At 41.2% G+C, this 20,215-nt stretch overlaps 1 protein-coding gene across 1 annotated transcript in view; it reads left to right on the forward strand.

The window, feature by feature from the left end:
- Positions 1–5,949: 5,949 nt before the first annotated feature.
- CHM (CHM Rab escort protein) overlaps positions 5,950–20,215 on the forward strand; it is a 57,535-nt gene continuing 43,269 nt past the window's right edge. The window contains exons 1-2 of the mRNA XM_015825533.2: positions 5,950–6,001; positions 14,227–14,293. Of these exons, the coding sequence (XP_015681019.1) occupies positions 5,953–6,001; positions 14,227–14,293 (116 nt within the window). The 5' untranslated portion in view covers positions 5,950–5,952. The remainder of the gene's footprint in view (positions 6,002–14,226; positions 14,294–20,215) is intronic.

Consider the following 20,215-nt stretch of genomic DNA (forward strand, 5'->3'; position numbering starts at 1 on the left):
CTTGAACAGAAAGACCGAGAATCTCCGTAGATGTCAAGCAAGCAAACTACGGTTAAGCAAGCTGGGGGAAGACAACCCACCTTTTGCAGAGAAGCAGGTCAGATGTGCTACTCAGATTCTGCCTGTGTGATAGATCAGCATTTTCAGCTGGGTATATCTGTACAAAACCATTAGCTGTGGTTCAAGAAAGACTTCTTTGCACTTCTTTGCCTGTCTTTACAGCTTTATGTTTGTGGTTTCTCTTGCGCAGTTAAAAATAGTGAAACCTCATTTCACTTGCCTCTGTGGATCTCCTTCAAATCTTCTTAGTGGTATGTATTTTCCGATGGAGCTTTTAAACTATTTATTTCATAACTAAAAAAAAAAGATGAGGAGATCCTTTGCTTCCACCTTTCTCGAGATGACGATTTTCTAAGTGAAAAATAATTAACGTTTTATTGCCTCCCTGACAATTTACGAACAGTAAATGGATGCAGTTTGTGATGTCCCAAGAAGAGTCTCTATCGTCCCACAGTTTAAAATACGCACTTGGAAACATTTCTCACTGGATGCAGATTCTTGGCTAAAATACAGATAGTCCTTGATTCACAAGCACAACTGGGACCAGGATTTCTGTGGCTAAGCCAGGCAATGGTTAAGCGAGCTTCACCCAATTTTATTAACTTTTTTGCAAAGATTGTTAAGTGAAACAAACAGCCATTAAGCGAATCCAGCTCCCCCCCCCCAGTTACTTTGCTTAACTATCTAGAGAAAATGATAAAAAAAGGTTGGGATGATAGCACTGTTTTTTATGTGTAATGCAATGGTCATATACTGTATGTGTAATAGATTAGAGGGGGAAAGAATCTTCAAAAATGCCCCTCGGCCTCCTTACGCCATCGTAAATTAAAATAGTACGCTTTAGTTTTAAATAGTTTGCCAAAATTCTCTTCTCTTTTGAAAGAAAGTGCAAAGCAAATTCTCTTGGTTCAAAGAAAAAGGGAAAAAAACCCCACCCAAATCAGGAGAAATGTTCCAGTTCCTGTCTGTACAGTACAGCCAATTTGGACCCTTCTAAATATTTCAATCTGTTGGTGCAGAGGCAATAACATAGCAGAGTGATACTTATTAATAGAGCAATAACACTTGCACTTATAAATCAAGGTTGGTGAATTATCCCCGTTCACAAATCGTGATTTACAGCTCAGCTTTTCCATCCTCACTAAAGAACGTCGCATTTCTCAAGCAATTCCATTTGCTATCCGTGGCTTCCTTCCTTGCCATTTCTGAAAGAAATGTCATTAAAAAACACACCGACTTGGTGCTGAAAAGATGGTACAGAATAGTAATGTGTGTATAAGGTGACCGGGAGGACACAGTACAGCCCAGTTTGCTATCAGTTTATTAAGAAGGGGGAAAGGATCTTAACAGCTTTCACAATTTCCTGGGTTCCTTTCAGATCACACCACGGCTAATTCCCAGTCCATGCTAAGTCGTAATGTTGTTTATTTAATTCTGGCTTGTTTGTTTACGAATCTAGTCCTGACTCACACACTGTACAAGGAGTCCGCAACTTAACAACAGTTCGTTGAGGGACTGTTCAAAGTTACAACAACATTGAAAAATGTGATTTGCGGCCATTTTTCACACTTACGACCTTTGCACATCCCCAGGATCACATGACCAAAGTCCAGACGCTTGGCGACTGCTTCATATTTATGACATTTGCTGTCTCCCAAGGTCATGTGATCCCCTTTTGCAACCTTCTGACAAGCCAACGGGGAAACCAGATTCACTTAACAACTGGGTTACTCACCAACTGCAGTGATTCACTTAACGGCGGCAAGAAAAGTCATAAAATGGGGCAAAATTCACTTAACCAATGTCTCACTTAACAACGGAAATTTTGGGCTCGGTTTTGGTCGTAAGTTGAGGACTACCTGCCTCTAATCATGGTAAATCATGGTTCAGGCTGTTAGGTGTTTGTGGAGAATATCTGTAACTCGGCGCTGAACTGTGGAGTCCTTGATGCTCTCTCTGAAACTTGGTTGTTTTCTTGCAAATGTTTCACTACCCATTTTGCGAGCTTTTTTTGCCACCGTTGTGATGTGAATCACTGCAGTCGTTAAATTAGTAACATGGTTGTTAAGTGAGTCCGACATCCCCCATTGAATTTTCTTGTCAGGAAGTCACAAGAAGGGATCACATGACTCCGGATGCCGCGACCATCGTAAATATGTGCCAAGTGTCCTAATTTTGATCACATGACCTTGGGGGTGCTGCAACAGCCGTAAAGGTGAAAAACGGTCATCAGGCACATTTCCCAGTGCCGTCGTAACTTTGAACGGTCACTAAACGAACCGTCGTAAGTCGAGGACTATCTGTGCACGGTGTGATCCTCAACTCACCAACATGATTGAACCTGCCATAATATGTGCAGCATATTTGTTGTTTTTGATAGCTGGGTTTACACCTTGTAGTTTGACTGAGGTGGCATTGTTAAGCTTCACCAAATCCAAATCTTACTTCCGAATAAATCATAGTCGATATGGTAAAATCCAGGTTTAACAGTCAAATAGGCAAAGTAGGCAAATCTATGTTTGCCATGATTAGGGTGTAACGACAGATTTGACTCCTTCTTTTCCGAGAGGACAATAATGCCACTAGTTGTGGAATTACTGGCATAACTTTGTCTCTTTCTGAATGAGATGGAGACCAAAATACTTATTAGAGTCGTGAAGCTTCCTAAGGCTGAACGTTACTATTTCGATAGCAATGATGCTAAACATTTATCAGTAGATCAACGTAAACACACAACAAAAACACCCTTCCTGATTTCCTCCCTCCCTTCACGAAACTGTATTTTAGGTAAAACGATTGCCATATAATAATGGAAAATTACTTTTAAAGAGAGAAGCATCTGAAAGTTACAGGGGGAAGAGTTTTTTTTTTTTAAAAAACCAGAACCCTAAATCCAATTTTGCACATTTTATTGTTGCACGTTGTTCATCACTCCGCACATACTAATTAACTGCACTTGTTTATTCGAAGGATATCCCTAGATTACAAATGCATCCCAACGTGTATTGATAAAAGATAAAGATAGGAAAGAAAGCAACCGTAAGGTAATTGAATGAATGCAAAGGGCTACTTCCCCCCCCCCTCAGTGTAATCTTGCTCATTCTTGTATAGGTTTAGGCTGTTGTAATCCACACAGGGGCTTCTTCAGTGAAATATAAGGACATTTTTCACTCGTGTTTTTTGAATATGCCGTCTAATTACAACGCTCGGCCTTTATGTTTGTTTCCAATGCATAGGATCTATTGGTAAAACGAATGTCATTTTGCGGTCTGTTATGCAGAAAATGTTTAATCCAGTGTTTGACTGACTCTGTTAAATCTTTTTTATTGAATGTGCTTATTCGTCCATGCAGAATTGAGTATGCTCCTTTTCTGTTACTATGACACTGCAATTAAATAGCTAAAGGGGGTGGTGGGGGTGGGGGAGACTGCAAGACATTTTTCTAATGGGCCATGCCGTAGCTATAAAAGTTATTCATATCTGTGTTTTCCCCACCCTCTCCCTTCTTCTTCTCCTCCATGAGATTTTATCCAGGGATGGGGGTGTGGGAAGCAAATATTTTGGCAGAGCAGGAAAAACAACAAATCCTGCAGAAAAGAAACTTGGGTTTCCATTTGGCCAACTCGGCTGCTCATGAAAACAGCTTTTTTTTCCAGCTCAGTGAGGAATGACTGTCAGGATGAAATGAAATTGCCTTGACGGTAGTTTTATGGATAAATTTAACAGGACCTAAGGAAAGCTGGTTGTTCTATCTAGAGAAATACTCAAAGAGTTGGAAGATTTGGAAGTCTTCTACTCTAATAAAGGAGAATATTTGTAGGTCAGACTTGAAACGAGGGATCCTTGGTGCTCTCTGTGCCTGGTTGTTTTCTTGCAGATGTTTCATGACCCAAACTAGGTAACATCATCATCACTAGCACTGATGATGTTACCTAGTTGGGTAATGAAAGGTCTGCAAGAAAACAATCAAACTCAGCACCGAGGACCCTTCTTCTTCCACTCTCCCTGCCCACCTGGGTCCTCTGGAAGCTGGGACTTGCAGACTAGTGAAATAATCTTTCTTGTTGGTTGCATATTGGTTGTTCAACAAAAATTCATAATGTAGTTGCTCAAGGTAATCAAATGGGAATCACTATTACCGCACCTGTTTTTACAATCTCTTTTGCAGTGGTCATTAAAGTGAACGGAATAGTCTTCTTGGAGATCTTCTAGTCCAACCCTCTGCTCAAGCAGGAGATCCTATACCATTTCAGAGAAGTGGCGGTCCAGTCTAGCTTGCTTTGCACCATCGTAGTAATAGGGGCTCTTTGGCCATCGTATAATTGGCTTGCTTTAAATATAAGTTTACGTTATAACTTATAAAACACACATTAAGGCAGAACCCTGAGCATTCGATAGCTTTGTACAATATATGAGCTTCAGGTTAGACCAGGGGGTCTTCAAACTTGGCCCTTTTATAACTTGTGGACTTTAAATCCCAGAATTCCTCAGCCAGCGTACCTGGCTGAGGAATTCTGGGAATTGAAGACTACAAGTCATAAAAGGGCCAAGTTTGAAGACCCCTGGGTTAGACTCTGAAGCTGTTTGCATGATGGATAAGGGGACAGGTTGATGGGCACACCTCTATGTAGTAGCTACACTCCTCGGAATTGTGGCTCCATAATCAGATTTAGAGGCTTACTCAAGTCTTGTTAGGTTGTGAGATCTGGACTAGCTGTTGCCATTTGGGATTGACAGAAAAGGCATTTCACAAACATGGCAAACAAAACAGAGTTAGTTTGGTCTAGTCTAGTGCAGGGCTTTTCAACCAGTGGTACGGGTACCACCTGTGGTACATTGGCACCTGGCAGGTGGTACGCGACCATCCTAGAAAAGTGGTAGCGGGGGAGGGGAATGAGCTGAGCCGGTGGCAGCACCGCACAAGCCTGAGCGAGAGACGGCTGGAGCTGCAGGGCTGTCAGGGCTCAGCGGAAGCGCCAGGATCAGCGCCAGGCTCCAGCTGGAGCTGGGCACTGATCCTGGTGCTTCTGCTGAGCCCAGAAGAAGCACCAATCAGCTGGAATGTTGCAGCATCTCCAGGGTCTTGTGATTTGCATTCAGATGCTTGGCAACTGATTTATATTTATGACGGTCACAGTATCCCAGGCTCATGTGAAGTGACCAAAACCTGCTGCAACCACCCAGCAGACGGGGGGAATAAAAACCAAACACCCCCCACCCCACCCCTGCTGCCAATCCTCAACAGAAATGCTCACAACAATGAAAACCTCAGACAGGAGGAAGAGCGCCGCCGGGCGGGCAGGCAGGTGTCTTGGTCGGCTGTGACTTGGGGGGCACTTTTTTCAGTGCCATTGTAATTTTGAACAGTCACTAAGCGAACTGTTGTAAGTCGAGGACTACTTGTACTTTATCACTTTTTTCCCTTTTTTGGGGGGGGATCATCAAGTTTTTGACACCTTGCTAGGCGACTGGTGGTACTCGGATATTGCCATATCCTAAAAGTGGTACAATGGGTGAAAAGATTGAAAAGCCCTGGTCTAGTGCTTAAGGCACTGGGCTACAAAAGGAGAGATGGTGACTTCAAATCCTTCCTTAGCCATAAAAAGTTGGCCGGGGTGACTTTGGGCCAGTCCCTCTCTCAGTCCAGCCCACCTCAAAGGGTTGTTGTTGTGAGGAAAACAGGAGGAAGATGCGTTGGGTATGTTTGCCGTGTTATTTGTAAAAAAAATAATAAAGGCAGAATACGCCGCAGGCGGCAAATTCGAAAAAAACGAACTACACTCCCCACAATGCCTCGCGAAGGAGCTTCCGGCCCCCCCTCTCCGCCTCGACTCACTTCCGCCAGCCATCGGCCGAGGCGTCACGTGACCGCGGGCGAATTCCCCTCCCAAGATGGCGGACCGCCTGCCTTCCGAGTTTGATGTGGTGGTCGTGGGCACGGGTGAGGGAGATCGCGGGAATGTAACGTGCGAACGGCTGGCGGGGTAGGGAAGCGTGTCCGAGCCGAGAAGGGGGGTGCTGCCGAGGTTTGGATCAGGGCGCGATTGGCCAGGATTTTGGACGCCAAGGGGAGAGAGAGAGAGAGAGGAATCAGCTTTGGAAATGAACCCGCGTCCTTTCCTGGATCAGGTGCAACCCTTTGTAGGGGGGTGGACTACAATTACCATCGTCCCCAGCCAGTCCAGGCCGGAAGGGGAGACGATGCCAGGCTAAGAGTGGTCGCTGCATCGTTGAGAGAAAAGAGGGCGGCGGGTGCTGTTGGCTCTTTGGGTTCATTATTATTATTATTATTTTGTAGATTTATGTGCTGCCTTTGCTCTAGGTCAGCTGCTGACTCAGGAATTCTGGGAGTTGAAGTCCATGAGTCATAAAAGAGCCGAGGTTGCCTACCCCTGCTCTAGGTCCAGGCGTGTTCAATCTTTTGGCTTGTCTGGGTCGCATTGAGGAGGAATTGTCTTGGGCCCTATATTGTGTGTGTGTATATATATATATAATACAGAACAACAGAGTTGGAAGAGGGACCTTTGAGGTCTTCTAGTCCAACCCCCTGCTCAAGCAGGAGACCCCATAGCATTCCAGACTAATGGCTGTCCAGTCTCTTCTTAAAAACCTCCAGTGATGGAGCGCCCACAACTTCTGGAGCCAAGTTGCTCCACTATAAATTATATATAATATTGTTAACAGTTTATGATCTTGCTCTAGGTGCTTGTATTGTTCTACATTGCACCCTTTTCTTCTATTTTTTTTTTCACAGCAGTCCAGGCTGAAAAAGGGTGACTTCAGTTCTAGTCCAACCCTTCCGCTGACAATGAACCACACTGATTTCTGTTTCTGACAAATGGCAGGCACATTTGAGAATCCCTTAGTAGCTGTCTTCCTGATGTTATTCTTATTAGGACAGTTCTAACTGTATCAGGATAGAAACAGCTTAAATGAAATCTGTCTGTCTATCTCAGCGTCAACTCCTGACAAGGGCCTGCAGGTTTTTGGGCAACTTCACCAAACGGTAACGGAGGAAGGATCCCGACTCTCTCTCCCTGACCAGGTTCCAGTGGGTCGACCAAAGTACAGACTTCGTGCACAGATTCTTGAGTAGTACCACGAAAAATTGGTGTCGTGGTTCAACCGAAAGGTCACCTTTACCGAACGGAAAAAAGTAACGACAACCGACACGACCCTTTCTCTCTCTCTCTCAGACAGACAGACCCAACTGGCTTGTGTCTAAGGCAGGATTAGAATTCATGGTCTCTGGATTATTAGTTTGTTAATTTACCACTATACCAAACAGGCCCTCCAAGGGAAGTGGTTTGCCATAGCCTTCATCCATTTCCATTGCTTTCCTGGAGCTAGATGGAGAGACTGCTCCAAAGTTCCTCAATAGGCTTCATGTCTATGGCAGGACTAGAACTTATGGTCTCTTTAACTCAAGGGTCTTCAAACTTGGCCCTTTTATGACTCATGGACTTCAACTCCCAGAATTCCTCAGCCAGGCATGCTGGCTGAGGGATTCTGGGAGTTGAAGTCCATGAGTCACAAAAGAGTCAAGTTTGAAGACCCCTGCTTTAACTGCTGTACCAAACTGGCTCTCCTTGCCTTCAAGTCAGTTGACCTCTGGTGACTGCCTGGAGTAGTCTCCACAGTTTTCTTGACAACTTTTTTTGGAAGTGTTTTGCTATCGTCTTCTAGAGGTGACTGGCTCAAAGTCACCCAACTGGTTTTGCGCCCAAGACAAGACTAGAACTCAAGGTCTTCTGGTTTCTAGCCTGGGACCATAACTACCATATCAAACTGGCTATCTTAGGCAGAAGAAACCTTGGGATGGGTGGCTGGGTTTGTGTTTGCTCAGGGGAGTAATAGAGTTAATCTTTTGGGTATTTACTGGGTCCTAATGAAAAATCGGATGGATGCATTGGATGGATCATACAAAACCTCACACAATTCAGAGTCCTCAGTTTTCTTGTCAGTTTCTGGAAAATACACCTTTTCTTTCTGTAACTGCATTTAGTTCATTTGCTCCAATTACTTTTCATGTTGGGTCTGAAAGTACTACAGATACAAATTCCTTTGACTTTTGTTTTGTTTTAACATAGTTAATATGGATGACAAATATTTTCAGGATTTCAAGCCAGGTTACAATGAATCCATAACATTCATGCAGTAACGTGAAATAAAACTGTTTTAAAAATAAAATAATAAATTATTTGCAATTCCAATTATTTATCTGTCCACACATTTTTTTTAAAATTTTTTGATCTCTCGTTGTAGAGTACTGAGCATATAGTTCTTTGCAGACATTAACAGAACCCAGGCATATCATCCGGATGAATAATGCTATTATCAGTAGCTAGCTATAGAAAAGCTCTGGGTTAAGAGTGCCTGACAAAGACTGTCTAACACATTAACCTATGGTTTGTTTAACCAAATGTTATTGAATAAACCATGCCTGCCTGAGGTCGTGCAGTATGTTTCACTAAAACCAGCTAAAAAACATTTTGGGTTTACATGCTTTGTGAATGCAGATAATTACAATTCATTCAAACTTTAGTAAATCATGAGTTAAACTGGGATGTTTTGTTCACTGTTCCCTCTCTCTGTCTGCCTGTCTATCTATCCATTCCTAGGAATTTATTCTTCCCTTCCTTTCCCCCCTTTTCTCTATGTACTTGGTTATTTCTGAAATGCTAGCACTGATTTACATATCTATTTTTACTTCATGACTAATAAAAATGGGAAATCTGTAGGATCTGTCATACATGAACATTATTCAGTCAGGATCTGAAAAAGGAAAGGAGGCGAGATTGTTGTGCAGGAATACAAACTAATTTGAGGGCTAATCCACATAGAGCTCCATTTCCATCTGTCCTGTTTGTTTGTCATCGTTCGCTCCCTAGAGACTAAAATGGACGATCTGAAACTTGAGCTGGCCACGAACAAGGAGTGTATATCAGAGGTGGTGACCCTTTGAGAGCTGTATGCAACGAAATTTCATTTTGATGTATGCTGATTGGTGTACATTCAAAGTGACAATAAAGTTGTTTGTTATTATTATTATTTTGCCATCGTAAAAGTACCATGAAGGACTGTCATGGGGTTCATTCGTTGTTTTCTTTAACTATTGTTTCTTTAGTCTCAATTGACTGGGTTTATGTGTATAAACCATGATGACTAATGCTTTAAGTAAGATGCAATAAGAAATACATACTGTGGTTTAACCCAATATATGTGTATATTGGTATATATATATATACCCAGCCTATATGATTGTTTGTATGTATATTCAGTATGTCTTAAACAATGGCCATAGTATGCCAAATATATTTAAATTGTGCCAATTTATGGTGATGGTCTTTTTTTTTAATGAAGGCCAGTTTATGATTATGTTTTTGAGGCTGTAATGGAGAGCTGGTTCACACAGTCTTCCAGATCAGGGGTCTTCAAACTTGGCCCTTTTATGACTTGTGGACTTCAACTCCCAGAATTCCTCAGCCAGCATATCCATAAGTCATAAAAGGGCCAAGTTTGAAGACCCCTGGTCTAGGTTGCCTCATATCTCACTACCCTTTCCAGCTGAAACAGAGTCAGGGTTTCCTGCCTGAGCAGGGGGTTGGACTAGATGACCTCCAAGGTCCCTTCCAACTTTATCATTATTATTATTATTATTATCATTATTATTATTATTATTATTATTATTATTATTATTATTATTATTATTATTTGTTAGTCACGCAGTAGCCCTTGTCCTGCGCATATCCCCTTGCAGTCTTATCTTAGCATTTCTAGTTATTTTCTGTATTTTTGTGCTTTTTCCCCCTCATTAGTACAGGTAAAGTGAAGTTTATATTTTATTTAATCTAAGTATTTATTAATTTTTCGGTTCATGTCTCATGTAATGATATACAACCCTATCTTTTTACATATTGCCTTAAAAAGGTGCATTGTTTTAGGTTTGGGAATTCATTTACATTATTCCTTATGGGAAAATTTTGTTTGGTACTTGTCATTTTTGGCACTCATTGCCCCACCCAGAACCGATTAACGAGGAGTACTGAGGTACCATTATAAATCTCAGAGCCAGATAATGTTGTTTTGAAATACCATGGACTTGGGATTGGGACCAAATTTGATTCTGTATTTTCATCACAGTCTGCCTCACTGTTCTTCATCCTAACTGGGATATTGTTGTGCTACTTAGCTGTTGTTTAACTTATAACCTATACTTTGTTCTCACCTGAAAGGTGTTTGTGGTTTCTGACTGTATGTCAGACACAGTCTCTTCTCTCTGTTTTCCCCTCTAAAAAGTAGTTTTATATATTAAAAAAAACAACCCCAAAGCTGAGCCATACATTTAAAAGACCAAGGTACGTTAAAAAGGGAAGAAAGAGAAAGACTAGGAGCGATCAATATTTATTGTGTACTTTACTGAAAGTTCCATCTTCCGTCCTTAGGTAAAACTTTATAAGATATTTTATTTCGCACTAAATATCGAGGGACACTAAAACCGACTTTCGCAAACCCGAAGCGGGTCAGTAGTCTCAGGACACAGAGGAAGCTGTTATTTATTGGTCGATATGCCAGGAATGGTGGTGATGGTATACTTTATGTTTATCTTATGTAAGTATAATGTTAAGAAAAATCAATTCCAAATACTAATACAATTTTTAAAATGTATCATGGCGCACTAGCCAAATATTAGAGACCCTGGAGCGTCAGGAAAGCTGGTTTTTAACCCTCTGCCTAGTTTAATTGCTTTGAATGTTGTGAGGTGTAATCTTTTGCCAGTTCTTTGATAATTTTGTGTTCCAGTGTTTAATACTAAATTGGGCCTTTATCGAAATTACGAATTATCACTGATCATTTTCAGGAGTTTTCTAGCCAGTGACTAAATCTGCACAAAAGCCATGCGCTCAGCGGCTGTTACAGTACTCTCTCTGCGTTGTTTTGATAGCATTGCCCCAGGATGTAACATTCACACCTTTCCTTGGTGTTAACATTCACAACAGAAAGCCCATTGCAGTTTCTTCTTGTACTGTAAAAATAACAATATTTAGGATTCCCTGGGGCAGCAGTAGTGACACGGACTGGAGTCTGGGGCGTTGCATGTAATCTTTTTCAGCAAAGGAAGATTTTTAGCCCAAGTGGGCACCAGTCTTATCCTGACAATGTGCCCATAAGATGCTGTAGAACAGGGGTCTCCAACTATGGCCACTTTAAGACTTGTGGACTTCAACTCCCAGAATTCCCCACAAAATATGCTGGCTGGGGAATTCTGGGAGTTGAAGTCCACAAGTCTTAAAAGTTCCGAAAGTTGGAGACCTCTGCTGTACTGTAGGACTAAAGTGCATTTAGTGGAGGTGGAATTCCAGCACCTTGGATAGCTCCATGTATGCAACTTCCTGCAGCTACTCAGGCTTGGTTGGGAGTTACGTAATACTTTCCTACAACATCTCCAAGTGTCCAATAGATTTCCTTTGGCATTTTCAGCAGCAATCTTTATTTTTGCAATAAATATAACACACAACAGCCACTTTATAAACCACTTTCAGGCTTTTGTGATAAGCCGGTTATAGTAGGGGAGAATATAGCATGTCACCCATCCTTTCTTTCAGTTTGCACATCACACTGGATAACAAATTTGATTTAACCATAGGCAATTGAATAACCACAATGTCTGGGACTCCCCAAACATTAAGCTATGAGTATAAGTTGTCCAGAAGCTTTTCTGCGTAGACTTTAATGTGAGGATAAATAATATTTTTGACAGCGTAAGCACATTTGGAGTTTGGAGGGTTTTCATTGGTATCCTCACAAGAAGATGTATCCATCTGGAAAGAAGATACTAAAAAATAAAAATAAACTGGTGAGGTTGTCCTTGATTCCTTTGTAGTCTGCAGGGGTGCTTTCTAGCACCCTCCCAATTTCTCTTGGTCATTTTTGGGAGGTGAGTTAAGTAGACACTCAAACACACAAGTTGTTAGCTGGAACCACACATGTACGTTCATTTTGCTTTCAAAGACGGGCACAGGATCTACAAGCATTTTTGCAAATCTCAATAATGCTAAGTTGATGCTTCACTTTATAGCAGATTTGGTCTTTATTTATTTATTCGGTCTTTATGTGTTTGCACATCGGTCTTACTCATAAGCCATTTGCTTGTGATTTGTTGATATAGCTATCTTTGGCTGAGTTTGCACAGCATCCTAAACCAGTGGTTCTCAACCTTTTCTTCCCCACGGACCCCCTTTATGTAGCTTTTGTGGCCACGGACCATGACCACGGACCCCCAAGACTTAACTCAAGATTTAAATCATAACATTTTTTTTCTAGCCTTCACGGACCTCCTGTAATGACAATGTGCCCCCCCCCCCAGGGGTCCAAGGACCACCGGTTGAGAACCACTGTCCTAAACCAGAATTCAGAGCATACAAACCACAGTGGTTGTGTACCAAACTTCCTTCCTTGAATCATTTGGAAGTACTAATACTACTGTAAAATGTCGGAAGATGTATGGAACCAGTGACGTCATATCTATGTCCAATGTTTTTTTAATTTTGTATTATTAATAAAAATTTATATTAAAAAAATTAAAAGAAAAGAAAAGAATCATTTGGAAGTAATCCAAGGAAGTCATTTATAATCAACTGAAAATAGTTTGATTCCTAGTGGTTTCATTTTTCTGCAATCTGCTGCCTTCCAGCTATATTGAGGAAGGCTAGCTCAGCAAAAGCAGGTTCTTCAGTAGCCAAGATATACTTTTGAATAGATTTTTATGCAGTTTTGTAAATATAGATCGCTCAGCTTTGGAGCTCGCACATAGTTGAACTAGATAACTGGTTCCTCTCTCTTACTATTTAGGTTCTATCACTCTCTCTTCTGCCTGTCTCTTTTTCCCAGTAATTTATTTGTACTAAGGCTGGTAATCTTTGAAATTCTAGTTACAAACTACCTTCTACAACTTGATGTCTATCTGCCTCTGATCAATGTCTTTTTTTTTTTTTTTACTGTGAAGCACTTCCCTTTTATTGCCTCCAGCAGTATCCCTTATGTTGCTTTTTTATTGCTTCAGGTGATATTCTAGATGTTGAATTCTAATGTATGAATCATTTGAAGTTGTAGCCTCTTCCCAAGTAAAAGAATTAAGGACAGCTTTCTGCCATTTAGTTGATCAGAATCCCAGTTTGTTAAAACAAAGCTGGCAAGGTTTTAGGCTTGCAGATCTGCTTTTTTTATTTATTTGCTATTAATGGATCGATCGATTGATTTTTTTAAAAAAAATTGGCATCTATATTTTGCCCTTCAAAACGTACAACACTAACACACCCTAAGCCCATCTTCTAGAGCAGTATTTCTCAGCCTTGGTTATTTCAAGACAGGTGGAATTCAATTCCCACAATTCCCCAGCCAGGCTGGGAATGCTGGCTGTGGAATTCTGGGACTTCAAGTCCACACATCTTAAAATGGCTAACATTGAGAAACACCTATTTAGATCAAAGCTCCTAATAATGATACTGAGAAAGGAGAGAAATCAATAGCCAAATTACGATTCACTTATCTGTTAAACCTCCATTTTGAGATATAAAAATGAATATCCAGGCATGAGAAACTCAAATCAGGAATTCTAGCAGTCTGATGAGAGAGAAATCCTACATGTCTGAGCAAGATCAAGGAAATAAGAACTGCACAGATTCCTTTTGGGGATTTGTTATCCTATCTGATAGGATTTTGGAAAGGAATTTGTCACAGAAAGTAATGGAAGGGAGAATAGACATAACTAATCTGGACATAGATCCACCTCTGTTAGTGTCAGAGAATGCAGGACGAGACCAGGCTGAGCTGGAGGGAGGGGTCAAACATGTCATAAGTCATGAATCCCTGAGCGCCCACAAGAGATCTAAGACCAGCCCACCTTGAATGCTTCTCTTATCTCCCGCTCTGTTCCCTTAACGGCCAGTTGGTCAGATTCTTCTAGAGAGCTTAAGCTTGCAATAAACCTTTATGCTCATTTGAACTGCCTGGATCTCCTAATTTCCCTGGTGCTTGACATCGAAGGATAAAATAATAATGGCTCACTTTTTGGGGGGGGGGGGGAAACGGTCTTTCTTCAAAATGCATGGATCTTTACAATGTTTCATCATAACCGATTTAATTGAAACCTTGTCTCTTTTATAGGCTTACCTGAATCTATCATTGCGGCAGCATGTGCAAGGAGCAACCAGACAGTTCTTCACGTGGATTCGTAAGTCCTTCCATCAGTGTACATTGTAGCTCTCGGTCAGTGTTTCCCAACCTTGGGAACTTTACGATGCATGGATTTTAATTCCCGGAAGTTGAAGTTTTAAGTCGAAACTTCTTAAAGTTTCTCAAGCTTGGGAAATACTTTTATAGGTCCTAACAGCCAATGACACCAGACAAAAGGCTGGCTTAATGGAGGAGGTCCTGACTTGATTCCTCCAAAAAAAAAGAAAAGAGAAAAAGAAAGAAAGAAGGAAGGAAGGAAGAAAGGAAGAAAGAAAAAGAAAGAAAGAAGAAAGAAAAAGGAAGAAAGAAAGAAAGAAAGAAAGAAAGAAAGAAAGAAAGAAAGAAAGAAAGAAAGAAAGAAAGAAAGAAAGAGAAGGGAAGGGAAGGGAAGGGAAGGAGGGAAGGAAGGAAGAAAGAAAAGAAGAAAGAAAGAAAGAAAGAAAGAAAGAAAGAAAGAAAGAAAGAAAGAAAAGAAAGAAAGAAAGAAAGCAAACATTGAAAGCCAAGTTACAAACCACAACTTTAGCCTTCATCTTATCGGGTCGGAACAAACTAGAATGACCCTTTGGCATGGTAGGTTAAACGATCCACAGAAAGAGCTTTTGTGGTTTGTTCCATCTTTTCTGCTGGCCTAAGAAGCAGGCCGGAACAACTGAAGGGTGTCTGCCAGCAACCTTCTCATTCGCAGTAAATCATCATGTAGGCAGTAGTTTCACAAAGGCAGTCCTTTTCAGGGATCATTGAACCAACCTACATTTTGCGCTGTAACTTAAGCAAATGTAATACATGCTAGATGTACTAACAAACCATCATAACATGTTCACTATCTGTTTGTGGTCCTGTTACCGCTAAAAGTCCGTGTGGTTTAGTGGTTGAACTACAAGCAGGGAAGTCCTAGTTCTAGTCCCTGCCTCCATCACTGCAGCTTCCTAGATGACCAGTAATACTCTGTCATCAGCTAGCACTGATGATGTCATCTAGTTGGGTAAGGAAACGTCTACAAGAAAACCACTCAGCTCAGAGAGCACCAAGGACCCCACAGTTCAACTGTGAGCTACAGATATTCTCGTCTGTCGGAACCCTCTCTCATCCCAACCTTATTTCTAGGGAGCAAAAATGGAGGGAGGGGGATGGACAGTGTCATGGATTCCTGAATGAAAAGGGGATAAAAAAAATCTATCAAATAAATGTAAATTATTTTATCACATGAAATAGCATATGAGATATTGCATAACTGTGCTCAGGGCTGATGCTAAGGCAATGCCAACTATAATATTGGGAACAGGCCAAACCAACAAACATCTAGAAACCATGATGGCTAGGTTCATACAGCGTGGTACACCCAAAGTAAGCAAACACCATGATGATTTTATGCAATGAATCCAGCCAATGTGTGCTTTTAAATTATGATGCTGGCCTTACCCACTGACTTCCACTCTGAGTCCATAAGCTTTTCACGTAAAACCCATGTATGAATGGGTTTGTCGATTCTTCAACAAAAATATAGCTTTCTTGCTTCATTTGTATCTTCTGGGGGTTGAGATGTCTGGAGAATGTAACTCTCTGAAAACTATTCCAAATCTCTTCTTATATTAACCAGGGTGGATTTTGATGGGGTCCAGTAGCAGGAAAGGAAATAACAATTGGATGTTAACACTCTTCATTATTGCAAAACTAATAATTTGTTGATTTGACAGCTCTGTACATTTGTTTCTAAACTTGAGGGGGAAAAAAGTATAATTCCTAACACTTTTTTTTCCAGGCTTAGGAAGAAAAAGTGTTAAGCATTAAATGGTGTTAAGCAACATCTTAACAGTTCCCTTTTCTGTGTTAACAGATTTATCTGCAATATTTATATAAAGGTTGCTCGCTCCCTTATTCCCCTGTTATAACAGTTATACATCTAGGCTGAATAGGAAAAAAAAAAGTTCTTGTTTTCATTTAACCCACAAGGCTGCGGTTGTTCCTTCTCCAAGCATTTCCAAAGGCAGAATTAATCCCTGTCCCCTTTCAGAAACACAACTCCGAGAGAAGTGAATGCAGCTAAAAGTTAGTTAAAAAGGTAGCAACTGCTACCCAATTTACCTCTCAAAATTACAAATCCATCAATTTTGCATGGATTTCTTAGGCAAGCATCATATGAGATGGAAAATCTGAATATTGGCCAACCTTAAAAATCTGGTTTTCCCAGTGGCAATGTAGGGCTGTGAAAGTTGGACCATAAGAAAGGCTGAGCGCCAAAGAATTGAGGACTTTGAACTCTGGTGCTGGAGAAGACTCCTGCGAGTCCCCTGGACTGCAAGGCGATCCAGTCGGTCAGTCCTAGAGGAGATCAACCCCGACTGCTCTTTAGAAGGCCAGATCCTGAAGTTGAAACTCAAGTCCTTTGGCCACCTAACGAGAAGGAAGGACTCACTGGAGAAGAGCCTAATGCTGGGAAAGATGGAGGGCAGTAGAAGAAGGGGATGACAGAGAATGAGGTGGCTGGATGGAGTCACCGAAGCAGTAGGCGTGAACTTAAATGGACTCCAGAAGATGATAGAGGAAAGGAAGGCCTGGAGGAACGTTGTCCATGGGGTCGCGATCGGTCGGACACGACTTCGCAACGAACAACAACAAAAAAAAATCTGCTGTTTATTCATGCTGGGTAAACTTTAGGTAGTCCTTGACTTAAGACCACAATTGAGTCCAAAATTTCTGCTGCTCAGTGAGACATTTATTAAGTGACTTTTGCCCCATCTTACAACCTATCCCGCCACAGTTGTTAAGCGAATCACTGCAGCTGTTCAGCTAGTAACACGGTTGTTAAGTGACTCTGGCTTCCCCATTGACTTTACTCGTCAGAAGGTCGCAAAAAGAGGATCACGTGACTCTGGGACACTGCAACTGTCGTAAGTGCATGCCAGTTGCCAAGCCTCCAAATTTTGATCACGTGACCGTGGGGATAATGGCCACAAGGGTGAAAAACGGTCATAGGTGGCTTTTTTCAGTACCCTTGTAACTTTGAACGGTCACTAAATGAACGGTTGTAAGTTGAGGCCTACCTGTACTTCCTGAAGGGAATTAGATGGAAAACCTATGTGGCTGGGTGGAGGAAATGGAAAGTCGGAGGAAAGTTTTGATCTACTTTTGGGTGCGAATGCTGCTTGGATTCATTACCCTGAGTGAGCCTTATCACTTTTAATCTCCCACCCCTCTTTTGTGTTTATCATAATCTGCCACTTAGGTGATGATGGTGGATGGTCTGAAGTGAACCATTATAAACCACTGTTGATTTATAAACACTGTCCGAGCATCTCCTTCTCCAGACCGCTAATCATATTCAAAATAGTCACTTCCATTGCAGCCCGATCATAAATTCCTATAATCGTGTTTTAAAACCAAAGTTAGCTTCTGCCAAATCGTAATTGAAGGAGGCTTCCTTTAGCTATCTGTCTCAATAAAACGTTAAACAAAAAATATATATCGTTGGTTCTTTTTCGGAGAGCTACATGTGCTGTAGGTATTAATGAGCTGTTGACATGTGAAATTTTCAAGGATGGATGCTAAGTGATTTAGAAAAGTCATTTGCAATTCAGAATACTCCGCTTGGCATTGAGTTTAAACTTGGAAGTTGCAAAAGTTTGAATGGAAATTTCGTGGGTGGAAGCAAATTGTGTATGCATGAAGGTTTTCTTCCCCGGTCACCTCTCTCCTGTCTTTGCAGATCTTTTTTTTTGAGGGGACGCTGCCCTGGCTTATCTGCAGGTTGGCTTGCATGATGAGGGCAGGAAAAAAGAAAATGGGAATTACTTTCCTTAGCTTCCTCAACTTCTATTTTAGCAATAAAATTAGGTTTGTTCTTCAACAGTTTTGTCAGCCGGGCATCATTTTTCAGCTGATTTTCAGTTAATGGATCAAAGCTCAGGCACTTCAGAGAACTTGGTAGAGCTATAATGGAAGTATTATTGGTAAGGCTTAAGCAGAACTTAACTGGTTATTGTGGAAGGAGAAAATTTGGTTTGGTTTTGATCTATCTTGTTCCTATTGAAGTAAGGCACTGCAATTAACGATTGGGAATGAATGGCTCATTTCCTGTATTATGCGAAGCCATTTAATCATTGTTTGCAAAATAAATGTGGACGGATTTGCCTGACGTGGCTTGTTAAAAGCAGAAATCTTTTATGTCTTGGAATGATCTCTGCCTCCACCCAATGAATTTGGATTGGGATCCAAATGGTCAATAAAGCCATGCCATTGCAATATCCCATAAGGGCATTGAAATTCTTTTTTTCCCCTTCTCATCCCTGTCTCCTCCCTACCAAAGCCCTGATCATATCGGGGCACATTCTGGAGGAATTTGCTGTCAGGATCAGAAACTCTAGCTGGAAGGGAACGTGTCCCCTTACTTGATATATCTCCACACTTCTATTCTGCCTGCACATGAAAATGTTTGAACTCTCTACACTGCGTTTGATAATAGTAGCCTTGGTGTAAACTGTTGCTGTACGGTTATAGAACTGAACTTCTTCTTTTAAGAGTAAATGGTACATTCTGCTAACTCCTGCCAATGCAGCTTGTGGGCCGATCGTTTTTTGTTTTTGTTTTTGTTCTGTTGTCAATGCTGCTAACATCGGATGTTCTCGCTTTGACAACATATGAAGATGCAGCCATTTTCTCTTTAACCTGTGTGTTATTTTTAGAGTTAGAATCAGATGATGCTGGGGGGGGGGGAGAGGAGGGAAGAATGTGTATGGGGATTAGTTAGACATAACAACATCGCAGTAGAGTATTCTTCAAGGCTGTTTGAAATAAGAGACGATAAGGAATGGCGGGTTATGGAACTGGAGGGAAGGTCTGCATTTCAAACTAATTGGAGAATGTGATTTATGACTGTTAATTGGAGGAGGGAATTGTGCTTTGATACCGTGTGCTCAGGGGAGGGGAATTCAGATTTTGCCTTCAACTATGTTAGTGCTGAAGCTATGTTACTCCAATAAAGATTCTTTAAGATAAACAATGCCTCAAAGTTCTTTGAAGAGTTTCATTTTTCGGAACCATGACATCTGTTTTATTACTTTATATAATAACTCAAGGCAGCAAACACGCACAATACGTCTTCCTCCTTCTACTTTCTCCACAACAACAGCCCTATGGAAATGAGTTGTGCTTGTAGAAATAGGCTGGCCCAAAGTCACCCAGCTGGCTTTCATGGCTAAGGCAGAACTAGAACTCACAAGTCTCCTGGTTTCTAGGCCAGCACCTTAACCACTACTCACTGATACTTGTAATAAGCAGTCTGCCGGGTACCGAATCCAATCAGTTACCTAGCTATGCACAGTTCTTCCTTCATTGGAAGCAGCAAACATTGACCAACACCCTTCACAAGACCCTCACTTGACACACCCACACCTGAAGCCCTTATAAGCAGAAGAACACTGACACACACCCTAAACTCCGCTGAAGATGTTACCCAGCCTGGCGAGGAAATGTTCGAAAACCAGCCCACAAGCTCGGAGAACGAACCTTCTCCTTCATTGACCAACGCATTTCGCTGTCACCAAATGCGACAGTCTTGTCCTTAGTGGATCCAGTGACCACGTGATAACGAAGCACTCGTAATTTTTAAATTAAAACCTGATCCAATTGGCCAATCTTGCATTTATTTATTTATTTATTTATTTATTTATTTATTTATTTATTTATTTATTTATTTATTTATTTATTTATTTATTTAATTACATTTATATCCCGCCCTTCTCCTTACGGACTCAGGGCAGCTAACAATCAGATAAAATACAAAAATACAGTACACATTTAAAATTAATTAAAAAGAAATATTTAAATCTGATCCGATTAAAAGTGATTAAAACCCCTTTAAAATCCCTTAGGCCAGTCCCGCAAGCTGGAACAACCATGTCTTGAGGGCGCGGCGGAAGGA

The sequence above is a fragment of the Protobothrops mucrosquamatus genome, unplaced genomic scaffold (assembly GCF_001527695.2).
Source record: "Protobothrops mucrosquamatus isolate PMUCROS unplaced genomic scaffold, P.Mucros_1.0 scaffold2680, whole genome shotgun sequence".
Classification (NCBI taxonomy): Eukaryota; Metazoa; Chordata; class Lepidosauria; order Squamata; family Viperidae; genus Protobothrops; species Protobothrops mucrosquamatus.